The sequence below is a fragment of the Gymnogyps californianus genome, chromosome 13 (assembly GCF_018139145.2).
Source record: "Gymnogyps californianus isolate 813 chromosome 13, ASM1813914v2, whole genome shotgun sequence".
In the NCBI taxonomy this organism is placed as follows: Eukaryota; Metazoa; Chordata; class Aves; order Accipitriformes; family Cathartidae; genus Gymnogyps; species Gymnogyps californianus.
In genome coordinates, this window is record NC_059483.1 from 13029008 (window position 1) to 13044015 (window position 15008).

The 15008-nt window shown below is 45.3% G+C and overlaps 1 protein-coding gene across 1 annotated transcript in view; it reads right to left on the reverse strand.

The window, feature by feature from the left end:
* Nucleotides 1-1312: 1312 nt before the first annotated feature.
* Nucleotides 1313-15008, reverse strand: part of CHCHD6 (coiled-coil-helix-coiled-coil-helix domain containing 6) — a 115632-nt gene continuing 101936 nt past the window's right edge. Inside the window, exon 9 of the mRNA XM_050904664.1 lies at nucleotides 1313-2014. Coding sequence (XP_050760621.1) covers nucleotides 2001-2014 — 14 coding nt within the window. The 3' untranslated portion in view covers nucleotides 1313-2000. The remainder of the gene's footprint in view (nucleotides 2015-15008) is intronic.

The window sequence follows — 15008 nt, forward strand, 5'->3', positions numbered from 1 at the left end:
TTTTCCCCCTACCCTCTATCAATTGAGTTCACTGTCTGAACGATCACATCTGTTTATGTTCCACAGACACCTGCGTATCTTGAGATGACAGCAACTCCCTGAATGCTGTAATCAGTTATTTCTCAACAGAGGAATTGCCAATTTGGTAAATAAAGCTCATTATAAAAGAACATGGAAATGTATTACAGTTGCCTAACAGAGAAAATTGTCCAGTGCCGCCAAATAATCAGCCCTGGCATCACAGTCCCCCCCAATTTAGGGCAGCTGAAATAATGACATGCAAATTACTCATGCCAGGGCAACACTGGATGGGGCAAGAGGAAAATGAGGAAGAGACAAAATAGGTACTTTTCTCTTCAGACCAACAATAATTGAAAATCTAGGCAGGGATAGACCTTGGTGCTCCAAATTTCTGTGTGCAGTCTCAGAAGTTTTGTGGCTCTGTAGAACCGGCTATCCCAAGCAAATCCAAAAGCCGGCATGGCGGCAGCAGCAAAAGCCCATTCAGTACTGCTACAAACAGATCTGAGGGCACCAAGTGTCCTACTTTGGTTTGGAAAACTTGCCCTTCCTCCCTTGGGGACAGCAAGTTTGACCTGCACAGTGATAAAAAGCTGGAATTTTTGCAAGATCTGAGACTAACAGAGATGAACCATGGGTAAGAAAAACAATGCTTCTGAGGAGGAAGAGGGTTGTGGCATCAGCTCTCCACAAGAAGGAAAGGCATTTTGTTGCTTTAATGAAGATGTAAAGCACTAAGTTGCTGCCTAAAGAAAAAAGAGACAAAGCAGAATATAACACAGAAAACAATTCTCAGCCCCCCTCATCCATTTTCATAAACACTACATTAAACTCTGACATGACCTCCAAAAATCCATGTTCACATTCTTCAGAAACTGTCAGATACAGTCAAGAGAGGACATGAGCAGCAAACTCTGCCAGAGGAGAAGCTTTAGCCAGAGAAGGGGAATCAGGTTACCAAGCTAGGCCTGCTCCCCTGGTTTGCTGACAGGTCTTTTGCAAATCTACTGCACCTACCTTTACGAGGATGAAATGCCAGACGCACACAGCTCCCACTGTCCCTCGGCTCAGCAAGGAGAGGGCTCAAAACAGAGCACAAGGCTAAAGGGATGGCGGTTTATGGCAGACAAAGCAGAACTGCACACAAGAGCTGGTACAAAGAAAGATAACTTGGGCTCTGCATTCAGCAGGCAAAGGTTCTTTCAGTATGATTCACCAACACCAGTTCCCTTCAGCCAGGACTTTGCACTCTTCCAAGTACTTTCAAATAAGCCAAAGTCATTCAGCCCAGGACCAAAACGAACAAGTTTTGTGATTTATTAACTGTGACTTGAAATATTTCTATTCCTCACGCTTGTTTGGAGTTTTTGTTGGCATGGGTAGTAGGCAGAAAACAGCAATTTACAAACTCATGGGACTGAAAGTATCTCACAGCACACAGTGACCATTAAACACTTTATTGTTTAGGAGGGAACCTTGGAAGGGAAGAAACACGCCTGCCGGTGTAACCGATGGGAGCATGCTAGGAACAGTTAATCCTAACAAGCTAGTCAGGGTTACTTCCAAATACTTCAGACCCCTTTCTCCAGAGCAAACAGACGAAGATAACAGCTCTTGAAACTCAGATGTGGATTGGTGAAACCAAAGCTAGCACAGGGTGAACCAGTCTCGTGTTGGGCAAGCCTCCAAGCTACAAGCTGTGCTGGAAGCACCTGGGGTCAATATGATTCTTTACACTGTAATACAATAAAAAAGGAAACAAGAGCGTCCCCCTCTCCTGGGACCCTCCTCCCAACTCCAGGAACATCCAGTGAGACTGATACATGCAGGCAATTAGCAGAGGAATCATGTCGCTGTCTTGGACCGCGAAGGGCAGAAGGCACCGGTTTTGGTCACTGTCTATCCGAAGGATGCTGGGGCTTCCAAGGGCATCTGTGGTCCCTGTCTTCTGCTCTTTGATGGCTGATGTTTATCCAGAATTAACTAACAGCTCCTGGAGGAGAAAGGAGACAAAGGAAAAAGCAGCAAGTTAGTTATGCAGCTGTTGACATTGGACTGTTTCCTTCAGAAATGAAGGAGTAATGTTGGCAGGGTGAAAATCCCACAGAAAAATCATCAGGTTTTGCCAGCTGTAAAACATAAGACACTCAAGGGGACAGAGGACTGTAGAAGCAAGACAGCAGGTCGTGATATCAAAGGCGAGACTGATTCTGTGAACAAGAATATACAGTCAGTTACATGTGATTAGGGTTTATAAACCCGATGGCCTCCAGCAAGAGAGAAAGGCCATGGTCTCAGGTAAGCCTCAGAGCAGCTGGGTTGCAGGAGTAAGTGTAGCTCCACACAAAGTCCCAGCCTCAGCAGGACACTGGAGCACTTTGATTAGCTGCCATCAAACATGCACACACCACTCACTCATCCTGGAACAGGATCAACATAAGAGCGAGCACTAGAGAGAGGAGAGGAAGAAAGAGAGGGACTCGGAGACTGCCCTAACTCCTGACATGTTTGACAGCCTTTATCCTGTTAAGACCCAAACCCTCCTAAAATTCAAAGCAAAATCATGCCTGCTTTGTCCTCACAGGAGCCTCCTGTTTTCTAAGCGATACATCCTCAGATCCTGCAGGTATCTGTGTATGAGCTGTGGACTTCTGAGGGGTAGAAAAAACAGGAGGCTTTTGACCTTTTTAGGATGGAGATTGCAGAGCCTGCTATGGTCTCTTCCTATTTTTATCTTATCAGTCCTACAAAGTCAAAGAAATCAAACCAACAATGCCATCAGCAGTGGATGAGAACGCACCTGGCACCAGCTAGAACACCTCTCCCTCTGAGGATCTGGGGTATCGATGTTGGACTCTACTTCAAAACCTAGGTAATCAGCTCTCATGCATCAGCAATGGCATCTTTATATCAATGAACTGCTAGTGTAGCTACACGAACAGCAGAATTGCATAGGGTGAGCCCATCAACACACTACTTTTTTCTCATGCTCTGGATAGGTGCAGTTCCATCTTGCAGAGTAGACAGTACTTACCCATGTTTAGAGGATCCTGCTAAAGCCAGCTACAGAAAGACAGCTGTTAGCTGCACGTGGTCTCACCACCCATTTTTACTAGGGCTTGATTTGAGCTCGTTTCTACTCTCTAGACACTAGCCTTTCTTAGGAGAGAAGCTGTGCTTCCTTGAATGTGAATCAGAAAGGAGAACATCACAAAATAACGACGCTAGCACACTTGGCAGTATCTGTCAGAAGGTGAGGATGTCATTTTGGCTACTTCTGCATAGCAGGCTGATATTTGCTGCCTAACACCTGCAAGGTCAGCATATTCAGTCTACATTGACCATGCATCTCCAAAGACAGCCCCATCTCTAACAACAATGAACTGGAAAAGCTTCAAAGGACTCAAGAATAAAGAGAAAATTGTTTGCCATATTATTTAGACAAAGCTTATCCAGAAATCTGACAAATGAACCATCAATATTACTCGACTGACTCTAATTTCCCAGGTAATTTTTCTCATCATTAGTGACTTAAAAGTTTTGCACAGAGCAATACATTTTTAAAACTCCAAAAGCACTCACACAAATTGTAATGAGCGAAGCAGCAACAACTCGCAATCAATTTTGCAATAAAGTAATTTGCTGTATTCACACTGTAACACTTCAGTGAAGTGTCCAGGAACGCTACATTTTGTGGAAAAGCCACCAATGTGGCCACTCTGTGGTTAACCCTTATGGAAGACAGCAAAACCTTTTTCTTTAAAGTAATTTTAAAGAATATCGTAGTTACACAATTTCACGTTCAAAATCGTAACTACGTATTTCTACTCATTTCAGGAGAAAATGCAAACAGCCAGCACTTAACCTCAATCAATTCTTTCCAGCCTAACCTACCCACATACCGGAGACGCACTGAGCTGGAGGCTCACAAACATTCCTTGTGCAAAAACATCAGGTTCCATCTCACTCTGGATGACTAAACTTTCTCAAAATCTTTTGCACAGTGAGCACTGGAGCCAGAACTGATGGGCTGCCAGGCAGGCCAGACACCAATTTCCTGCTGTGCAGCTCTCACCAAGGGAAGCTTCTGTGAACAAAGGATGCAGGTAACGATACTGTCGATCAGCCCACACTGCTCCCAATAGTGGCCTGACACAATTACATCTAAGACCAGCCTGTGCTGGATGGAGCAACTAATTAATGTCCCCTCCCTCATCAGGGGCATGGAGTGCTCCTGAAGGTTATAGGGTTGGCATTTCTTGGGAACTGAAGCACTGGCAGTACACAACAGCCTGCACAGAGGGATGACTTTCCCAGCTGTTTCAGACTTTCCTGCTCAGATGCCAATCCAGATCTTGCAGCATTTGCCATGCCAGTGTAGACCACGACCATCCTGAACCCTCTCATATGGCTACGGTTCAATTTACAAAGAAAGTGAAACCAGAGTACAGTCTCTGGCTGGCTATGGATCCATGCTCCTCTGGATCTTCTGCAGAACATGCTGTGCAGTGCAGGCACGATTAACATCTAATGCTAGAGGCCAGAGGTCTCCTCTGCCAGCTACTGCAGAGCGTCACACAGCCATTGCACGCTGCACAGTAGAAGCTCTGTAGGCCTCGTGGCCTGTCAGCCCATCATATAAGTCTATGCTTGTTAGAATACACATATAATTGTTTTCACTGTTCCTAGGCCATCAGTTTATAAACCTGTGGCTAACTACTTAAAAGCACAGTTGCATCAATTTCATGCCTCACATGCTGTGTAATAGCATGGAAGGATGCCGTATCTCTAAGACTAACCCCACTCTTTGCTAAACTAACCATTTACACCAGCGTTTTAATTCCACCTAGCACTGCAACCATGCCGATACAGATTTGACACCCCTTCATTTCCTTCCAACCTGGAATCCTCCCTGCAAGATGCTACCAGGTTGCTACAAGACTTACCTTGAGCAGAAGGAGCCAGGAAAGGTAAGGAGAAGCCTTACCTCTCCTACATGCCCTTATCGTTGCATATGCACCAGGCAAGTTGCATACACAACAAGTCCAGGCAGCTTGCAATCACAAGCTGTTCCCACATGACAGGATACTCCAATTAATCAAGCTGAGGCTCAGTCTGAAGAAGTTCGGTGCCTCATCACAAAATAACTGCCCCACAGTTGGCATTAGCTGGTCTCTGCTGCAGTCTTAGCAGAAGAACAACTCGGGAAACAAGCAGCCTTGGAGAGCGCACCGCACACTCTAATGAGAAGGGACAGTGCCCTTCTTGCACAGGGAGGGTAAATTATTTTTACTGCCATTGCCAATGCAATGTCAGGTAGACACCAGGTTCCAGTCTCGATGAGCTCCAGCCCAGCACCTCTACATATGAATACAGTGTCCATACAAAGGGCTCCATACAAAGGCAATTCCTCACAGCCATGGCTGCAGCACAAACAGGAATGGCAATCTGTTCAGTCCTGACAGCAAATCCAGCTGGAGGGCACAGAGTGCTCTCCTCCACGCCTCTCCTGGCAAGCGGGATCTCGAGCCACTAACCCATGCTCTTCCACCACCATGAGACCCCGCTTGGGAACTAACAGCGGTCAATTTGGCTGGCTGCTCAGCTGACACAGCCCATCACTTTGCAGCACCTGTGGGGAAGCCAGCAGCTTTCCAGTTCTGGTTCCAGTTGAATGAGGAGAAAGGGTCAACCTCTGCAAGTAGATCTGCTCCACAAATCCCACCCCTGCTGAGAAGGGAGTCCAGTCAACACCCAACACGCTCCTTCTCCTGTAACAGAGAGCTGAGGCCTTGGTACCAGCATCAGGGCCAGCAAGTCTCAGCAAGATTTTCTAATGCACCGCTCTCTTGTCTTCCTCCTGTTCCTTCTCAGTCAGTCTGCATCCCAGGGTAGGAGCTCGGGGCTGCCTGGCGAGTCTGCAGCATCCTCTCCACCTCCCACAGTCGCTGGCTAGCTCTGCGCCTCGGCTCTCGGCCTCGCCGGAGGCTCACAGCCAGTGGAGGAATCTCCGTCTTTGAAAGCCCAGACCCTGAAGAACTTCCTCCCTCAGTGTTTGCCAGAGACACTGTTTGCCAAGCCTCAGCTGCGCTAAGACATATTTATTTAACCAGCCTTTAGTCTCACGGAATAAACCCTGCAAGTTTCCTCCAGCGAGTGCCTTGCCTTTGTTCTAATATTCTAAAAGCAATTGCACCACGGCACTCACACATATGGGCAATGTATAGCTATGAAGAAATCAGAAAGCAGATCCCCATGATAAATGACTTGGTGCATTTGGAGTGTCAGTGACAAAGCAGAAATTAATCTCCATAGTTCTGAGTTCCCTGCCGTGTGCAAGTAGCTCTCAAAACCAGAATACCTGTTGGCACACAGCAGAGTTCAGTAACATGACCACACAACTTTTTCATCTCAGTTAGTCTGGAAAGAGGCACTAACAAAATACAAAAATCCTGACCTGTCCTAAGATGGGTGTTCAAGGCCTTTCCACTGGATAAAGCATTTGTTGCGGGGCTATTAGCACCCCAAAGCGCTGCAAGGGACATTTGAGTCACTTTGTTTTGATGTATGCTGCAGGTATTTTTTGGTTATGTGCAATTTGTTCTGTTACATTCAGGGTATTGGCTATTTTGTGGAGCAGCTGTGCTGACTAATGGATCACAGCACTTCTGTGCCATATAGTTATTGCACAGAAAAGCCTCTCTGTCTCTCTCATCCTTCAGGAGTCCAACAGTTGCCGTCCTTGGGTTTGGAATAAGAAGGGGCAGGAGTATGCCTGGCAGCAACAAAAAACATTAATTCAAAAAGCTATGAAGAGAGTTTTGTTTTCCCTCTTCTCTGTACTGGTGTTAATAGCTTTGCAAAGCAGAGAAGTTCACCCAATGACTTCTTGGCTACTTCCCCAGATGGTGTCTTCAAAGCTGGCTTGACAGCAGAAAAGACGCCTTTCAAAAAACTCACCAGACGCATTATCAGAACACCCCAGAAAGTGCTTTCACGTGGAAGTCCCCTGGTCTACATACCCCACCAACAGAGTGCAAGGAACAGAAACAGTCTCTCTGGTTTCCTCTCCCCCCTCCTCACTCTCCTTTGACTCACAAGAGCTGACACACTGTTTGCTTCGCTCTGCCTTGACACCTCCCCATTGCTCTGCGTCACCCAAATACGAAGTTATTTACTAGCACAACTAATCTCTAGCTGTTCTGAGACTCACCTGTTTGTTCATGCATTATAACATTGATTTCCTCCAGACAATTGTTCTGATCATTGTTCTAACTCACAGAGAGCTCCCGTCATTAGCCTTGCTTAACAGGAAATGTTTTGCCACTGACTGAGCAGCTCTGCAGTTACTAGACTGCACAAAAAAATCATCTCGGTTGGGGGGGCTGCATTTCCCCGCTGAGCTGGTAGCCCCAGACATCGCAGTAGGGAACATGCTCAGTGCTTTTGATTTTGGACATGTGCTAGAAAATACCGGGGCCAGGAGGAACAAACACCACTCTACAAAGGGCCACTGCTGAAAGGATGGCTGTTAATTAATCGGCATACAAACTGAGGGCAGTTTTTGTTCAACCAACGTTAATTGCATTTAATCTCGTTCTCGCCATTAAGAAAAGCCACCAGGCCACGCTGATGTTGCTAGTGCCTGACATGCAGATTCCACCCACGTTCGGGAGGCAAGGCGGGAGGAGAAAAGTAATGGAAAGAAAGGAAATAATCCTTCCTCACCCCTTCTGCATCACTGCACGATTTCATTGGGTCTGTTCCATTATTTAAGCAATTTTTGTTTTCCAATAACATTACAGAGGAGCTCAAAGGATGAAAATCAGACATGGAGCATTTCACTACTAGTTATTCTTGCTCTCCTGGGCACTAGCTTAGAGTTTTGCTAACCTGCGCAGCCCTGGCTACTGTGCTTCTGTAAAGGACTGAAATACAGAAAATCACTTATGTGAAGCGGTGTCTGCTTTTTAGTCCCGGGCTGGTCCCAACAGACCTGCCAGTGCCCCTCAATATGACCTACAACTGCTGACTGCCACCTTCCCTCAGCTCTGCCGAAGTCTTTCTCCTCACCTTGCTACTAACCACAACTCCACCACATGCCAAAGCATGCTGAAGTCTGTCTTCCTCTGACATCTTATAACACGAAGTAGTATTTGCTATTAAACAACCTCTGACCAAATTTGCCTTATAAGTCAGTGCACTTTTGAAGCCTGAACTTCCCAGGTAAACCACTAGTGCATCCACCAGCGATTTGGCTCTGATCTGGGGACTGTGCCACTATCTGCCCAGCCACCTGCTTGGGAAACTGGAACAATCCTCTCGACTCTGCAGGAATCAAGCCTGGGGGCAGAGGGGCAGCTTTTGTAGCACAGGAGGCCCAAGGTGGCGGATTTCACGACTACTGGCTTATTGCTTCTGCGAGTGCCTTGCATTTTTCCAAATTAGTATCAAGAACAATAATAATCAAGACTAGGCTCTGTTGGCGCCTTTCCCCTGTGGCAGCACACAACGCTTGCCCAAAGCTGATGCTGCAGTTTATCATAGATTTTCTTTATCCCTCGACAAGTGTTAGTCCCATTGCCTCTCACCGCATAAAGTGGACATATCACAAGTGCCGTGAAGGACTGGCTGAGTTTTAAGTGGTCTGAAATGGCTCCACTAGACTTGGTCAAGATTGCTTTAAAATCATTTCCCATTAGGACTATGACCCTCTCTCTTTACAGCCAGCATAACGACTCTACCTCAGGGGAAGATAATTACATCCCACTATCTATACACATCAGAAAGTATACACTACAAACACTACCGTGCCTTTCTGGAACAAGTGAGAGAAGGCAATGCAAGAGGAAAAGGAGATAACACTGGGTGCCCCTCCATCCCACAACTGGAGTCACCCCGAGCGTTTCGCAAGCTCATGGATTAGCCCCCAGGAGGGATAAAGGGATCCAGAAGGCACAGAGTGTTTCTAAAGCAGAACAACGACAACTTGTACAAATCCAGCTCTGGTTTTGTGAGGATTAAAATGAACTTCACCCAACTGTGAATATCCGCTTCCAGAGCCAAAAGGAATGGAAAACCACTTCTGATGCAACAGCATTTCATTATTTCAAACCCTAAGCCCAACACTTCCAAAAATTAAGGACAGGCAACAGTAATGTTATTGCTGGGGGACATCAGTTGCAGGGGTTTAACTGCTAAACTGCCAAGCTGTGCTCTGAGCACAACATAATGAAGCAGTATACACAAATACAGGCAATGTCTCCATACTCTCATTTGTGCTCTTGCTACCAGCCCCCAGGATAATCAGTGGGAAAATAAAAGGAAAAAATAATCCCAGAAGCCAAGAGACTTTGGATTAAGTTGTATAAATGACCTGTTACCTCTTAACACAAGGAAGAAAGAAATGCAATAATACCTGCAAAGCCATTCCAGTATTTCGGATTAAATGGATTACAGAAATGGAAAGTACATGATGCAAGATGTTATAAAACAAGATGCCAGGAAAGTGCAGGAATTTGAATCAGGCTGGCAAATGATCCCTGCAGACTATTGAGGAAAATTAATAGAGAGAAGGGGTAGAGAAAGGATACAGTAAGAATATTGACTGATAAACACTGTTGTTAGGACGTGTAAATTCAGGATGTCAGACTTCCACTTAAATCTACCTCAGTCCTGGAAAAAAAATAGCAAATCCTACTGTTAAAAAGCACTAGAAGCAGAAGAGTCAGATATGCCAAGCCTCATTTCAGGACAGGTTTCCCCTGTGCATCCCTCAAGATTGAAGTTTGTGACTTTAATTATTCCTGGAACATTGTGTATATAGGGATTCAATGCAGGGATTACTAGCAGGATCCTTGTTATAAGTGCCACTTCTCAAACAAATTACACTTCACTGGATGTCAGTAACACACACAAGAAAACAAATTAGATAAAGGCAGCAGGATGGCAAGATACAGATCTGGTGCAAGGAAATTTCACAAGGTCACCCAGAAAAATTAAGATACTTGGAATAGAAACTCCCACAACATTTCTAATTCCACAGCACATTAAAGCTTCGCATGACCCAGACACAATACACCTTCAATACACCAGTGACTCCACACAAGTCTGAGACCAAGCTCAGCTGAGACATGTTTTCTTGTGAAGAAATGCCATCAGGGTGGAGGTGAAGGAAAAGAGAGACAGGAGATAGAAAGAGCAACCCCATATGTCCTCTGAACTCCTAGGGATCACCCCATCCCATCCCTTGCCTGTGACCGTTCACAGCCGAACACAGATGGATGGGAGAAGCCAGGGAGAGAGGATGTAATTTTGTTTGGAGGCAGATACAGCAGCTCCTTGGCTGCAGGGCTTCAACGCAAGCTGATCCCAACTTTACATACCGCATTTTGCCTTTCCAGATCTCATCCTGGAACAGATTATTAACCTGCACTAGTTCTAACGAGCATGTCTTTAACTCCAGGAATTTTCATGAAGATGGAAGCACAAGAAAGTCCAGTCCTTGGGTAGAGTGCAAAGAGGTGCTGAAAACACTTCACAACCCCTCAGCTATGGCACTGTGCCTTTGAGATGGGACCTCAATAGTGGTTGTTAAATTCTCATCCTGGGGATTTCACCTGCCACTTGCAAGTGTTACTAAACCATGCAGTTTTCCCATGCACTACAGGAAGGTAAGCACTGCCTGGAGGGCATGAGCCGGAGTTCTAGGCTCTGTTGTCAGACTCCTCCCTACTTTGCCCAGCAGCTGTAGATAAATCCCCATCTTGGTTTCCTTTTCTGTACATAAGAGTAATGCTACTTACCAACCACATAGAGGTACGATAATTATTCACCAGCAGAAGATGCTAAAGAAATGCAAAAAAAAAAAAAAAAAAAATCACACCGTTCTCAAGGGATCCATCCCTCTGTATAATTTGCATTTAGGCTTCAGAGGAAATCTAGTACTTTATCTTGTCCCTTTCTGCCTCGCTTTAGCAGGTTCCTGCACTGGATAAAGAGATTTCCTCTCTAGGTCAGGGTAGCATGTCCACATTTAAAGTATGGCTTATTCCTGTCTAGTCCAGCTTCATGTACCAAGCACAAGGGCAGGCAGAGACTTCTCCAGATATCCTTTTTCTATGCCTAATTCTATTTCTGCTCAGTGATACAGTGAAATTCCACGCAGAAGTATTATGAGCTTGACTGGCTTTATTTGTTTAACAGTTCACATTTTCATTAAGCTGTTGCTATTCGGCAGCCAGTAATTTTATTTGTGTGATAGTTGTATTCATCTCGCCCGTATGGGTGTAGATGTCGCTCTCCTTTTCTTCAGCTGAAGAGGCAAAAATCCACAATGATAGGACAGAGCCAAGGGAGGACTGGGAATTCTCATGTCTGTTTGCAGACAGATGTGGGATATAACTTCTACCTGGTTTTGTGAAGCATCTCCCAAAGACTAGGGTCACAGTAAAGAGCCTACAGGTAAATTAAAAAAAAAAAAAAAAAAAAAAAAATTGTATTGGGAGACTACCTCCACTGCCCAGATACAAAACCAGAAATCAAAATATCTTTCAGCAGAATCAGCCCATTTGACTCAGCACTGCAACTCTTTTGCACCAGAAGCTTATTGCTGACTGAGCGTTTACAGTGTTTGAGAATCAGATTTTAAAGAATTAATTACATGTCTAACTCTTGCCAGTCTTTAAGTATCTTGAAATATCTGGTCCCAGGAGCTGCAAGATCCGATTAGATCACAAGGAAGAGAAGTCTGGCTGGCTGGCCTGCACCAAGCCCCAATTAGACAATCCTCTACCAAGTTCAGGCAACCAGACAGAAAAATAACAGGCATTTTGAAATGTTAATGACTTGAACTGAGACAGTCAAATGACTCAACCACACCTCTTAGAGGTTTCAGAAGTCACACAAGAAACCCTAAACATTTCACTCTGCCACTCCCCTTTTACAACATCAAGGAGTTGAGGAGCAGGGAAGCCCTGCCTGCTGCACCAGTACTGGGTAGCAAATCCACAGCCCGGGCAGGACAGCACTGAAGGTTCCCACCAGGCATGACACATGGACCGGAATGGAGAGGCTGTGGACGGATTGGGAGGCCACGGAGACATTCATTACGTGCGGATGCCCAACCACAGGCACACCCAGGCAGCAACCTGCGTGAAGCTGCATGCTCAGCCCTGAACGCAGAAGCCACTGTAGTCAGTATCTCAGAAAGACGGATTTGTTCTGAGCAACTGCCCACCGGCGCCCAACGTAACCAATGCAATTAAGAGAAGAGCAGATAAGATGCCCTACAACCTGAAACATGGATCTGAGCAAACAAAGGGAGAATGGCAAACACCGGGAGATGCATCTTTATTTCTCAATCACTGTCTCCTCCTGCGTAAGTTCCAAATCCTTCTTTCAAGATTAAAAACCTTTACCAAGTGAAAAACAAGCTCAGCATTTCTCTAGCTCCTTCCTGTCCCTTTCCCTCTTCAGAGGGCACCCTGGTAGAATACCAGATGCTGGAATAAGCCACAAAAGCCTCCTAAATAATTATCTCCCATCTCCTTCACTGCAAATTTATAGTCCTGCCTCTGTGTCAGGACAGAGACCTGCTTCCATCTGTCTTACAAAGAGGACCTAAAGGTGGAATGTTTAACTGGAGCATTTGAAAACGTATTAAGAGACCGGAAAAGAAAGCGACAGTTTATAAGTGTGCTGTTCACTTGTCTTGTGGACGCTGCTCAAGTGGAGGGGGAGCTTTCTTTTTTTTAAATATGACAAATGATGCTGGTCCCATCTTGTAATTTCCCTCACCGTGCAGCATGTCTGTTCATGATAGATACCGGTGCAGCTGCTTAGGTGTCCGTTTATCTGCTAGAAAAGAATTGTCTATTTGGAACCAACTCATCCTAAAACAGTAGCCCCAGAGGGGGAGAGAGAAAAGGGAGGGGGAAAGAGAGACGAGGGAGCTGTTGGCTGGGAATACGTCCATGCTTCTGCTGCAAAGGTTCTGGCAAAAAGCAAGCATCATATTTAGTTTTAGCTACATCCTCTCTTCCCCGCTCCTAGACCATTCTTTTCTAGTGTCACTCAACATCTCTTTACACCCTCTTCCCACAAAGACCTTAACACTAACATACATTTAATTTCACACTTGCAACCTGTGGAAACAAAGCAAGCCCACAGCCTTCTTCCACAGGTCTGTGCCAGCGCAGAGGAGCTCTCGGGTCCCAACCTGAACAGTTTGCAGTTTAAGACAGGTAACATTTAAAAGAAAAACAAAACACATGAAGGAAGGGGAGAGAGAGAGAAAAAAAGGGAAAGAGAAAGAGAAGTACAAAAAAAAAAAAAGGGCAATCAAAGGGTATTTATATTTTGTGTTTAAAGAGACTTTAAGCAGGAACTTGCCAATTTTCTGTAACCAGGATTAGAACAGAACAAACTGAAACACTTCGTCCTTCTGCAGAGCCCTCCGAGCTGAATTTCACTCTCTGCAAAATGGCCAATATAGAAAGCAGCTCATAAATCCCTGTGACGTAAGTAACTTCACGTTACTCTTGGGGAAACAGAGGCAGGGACAGATTCATTAATCCAAGTAAATGAATCTGTGAAGCGGTCGGGATTTCTGAATCCCCATAATGTCCCACACAAGAAACAGCACCCAGGCCCCAGCAATTTCGATGCCACGCTGCCTGGCACAAGCAAAGCAAGACACTTGAATGGATGAGAATGTTTTTAGAAAGGAAAAGTACAGTCATTAAACCACACCTGCCCTAGCCATGTAGCATGCGTTCTTAGTAAAACACGTTTTATTACTTTAAAATACCTCCCACCATTTCACTCATTGCATCGTTAATACCAAAGACCAAGGTCACATCTGTAAGACGCTGCCTCAGAAACCTGCTGAGCAGCAGAGAGCTGCAAAACCTGTCTGAACAGGTGGGTACATATTCCAGCAGCTCAGCACTGCCAGGGTTAGCCTGCTGGTAATACCCAGGCTAGCAAGGTTACGGCTGGCTTTGATATGTCATCATTATTCTGCAGCCTAGGCGTATCCTGAGAGGATGTTGCTACGGGCTGGTACTCTGCCTCCGTCTTACCAAATACAACTTCCATATGTGTGCAGAGGAAACCTGGGTCTTTTAAAGCTGTTTAGATAGTTATATGTACACAAAGAGCTTTATAAGACATATACGTTAAAGAACTGTTAGAACTAGCACTGAATTAAAGACTTGACTTTTAAGATAAGGAACTGTCCCTTAAAAAATGTCTTTTTTTTTGTGGGGTGGGGTTTCTTTGTTTGTTTTGAAAATAATGAAATTCCACATGTAAGATGGTATCAGTCAATTGAGCTTAAATTGTGTAAGGTAGTTGTCATTACTGTGACTTAAAACTGATACTTGCATTCAGAAAGCTCAATATTTATTGTCTCCCAAAAACGTAAGTTCACAGAAAGACTGGCTGCTCCTGCAGGTGGAAGGTTAATCCTACCATTTCATATCCACGATAGGTCCACAGCTACTTTCTCACACATGAATGGTCCTGAGTGGATCTGCTGACAGCTACCAAAGCACCACCCCTGGCTGATGCTGACCGAAGGCCTCCAAGCATGAGGCTCTGAATTATGCAAGCCAAGTCCAGCCCCACTGACGCCAGCCAGCCTTAGCTTTTCAACCAGCCTGGGAAGGAAACACAGGCGTGCAAGCACACACACACACACCCCCCCAGCCCACCCAGCACAGGGGGGGACAGGCCGGTCACTTGATTTGCAGAGAGCTTTTCCATTTGTCCCACTCTACTTACTGCAGCATTCGAACAGACAACCCACTCCCCTTTCATCTGCTCTGCGGTGGCCATTTCTCCAGAGCTGCCCATCATTTCCTTATCAAGCAGTAAAAACGTAGGATCACTAGAGACACAGCTCAGCCTTGCTGAGATTTCACTCTCTCAGTGGGTTGTAAATGCCCCTATAATGTTGGCTTTTTTAATCTTGTGTTATTATT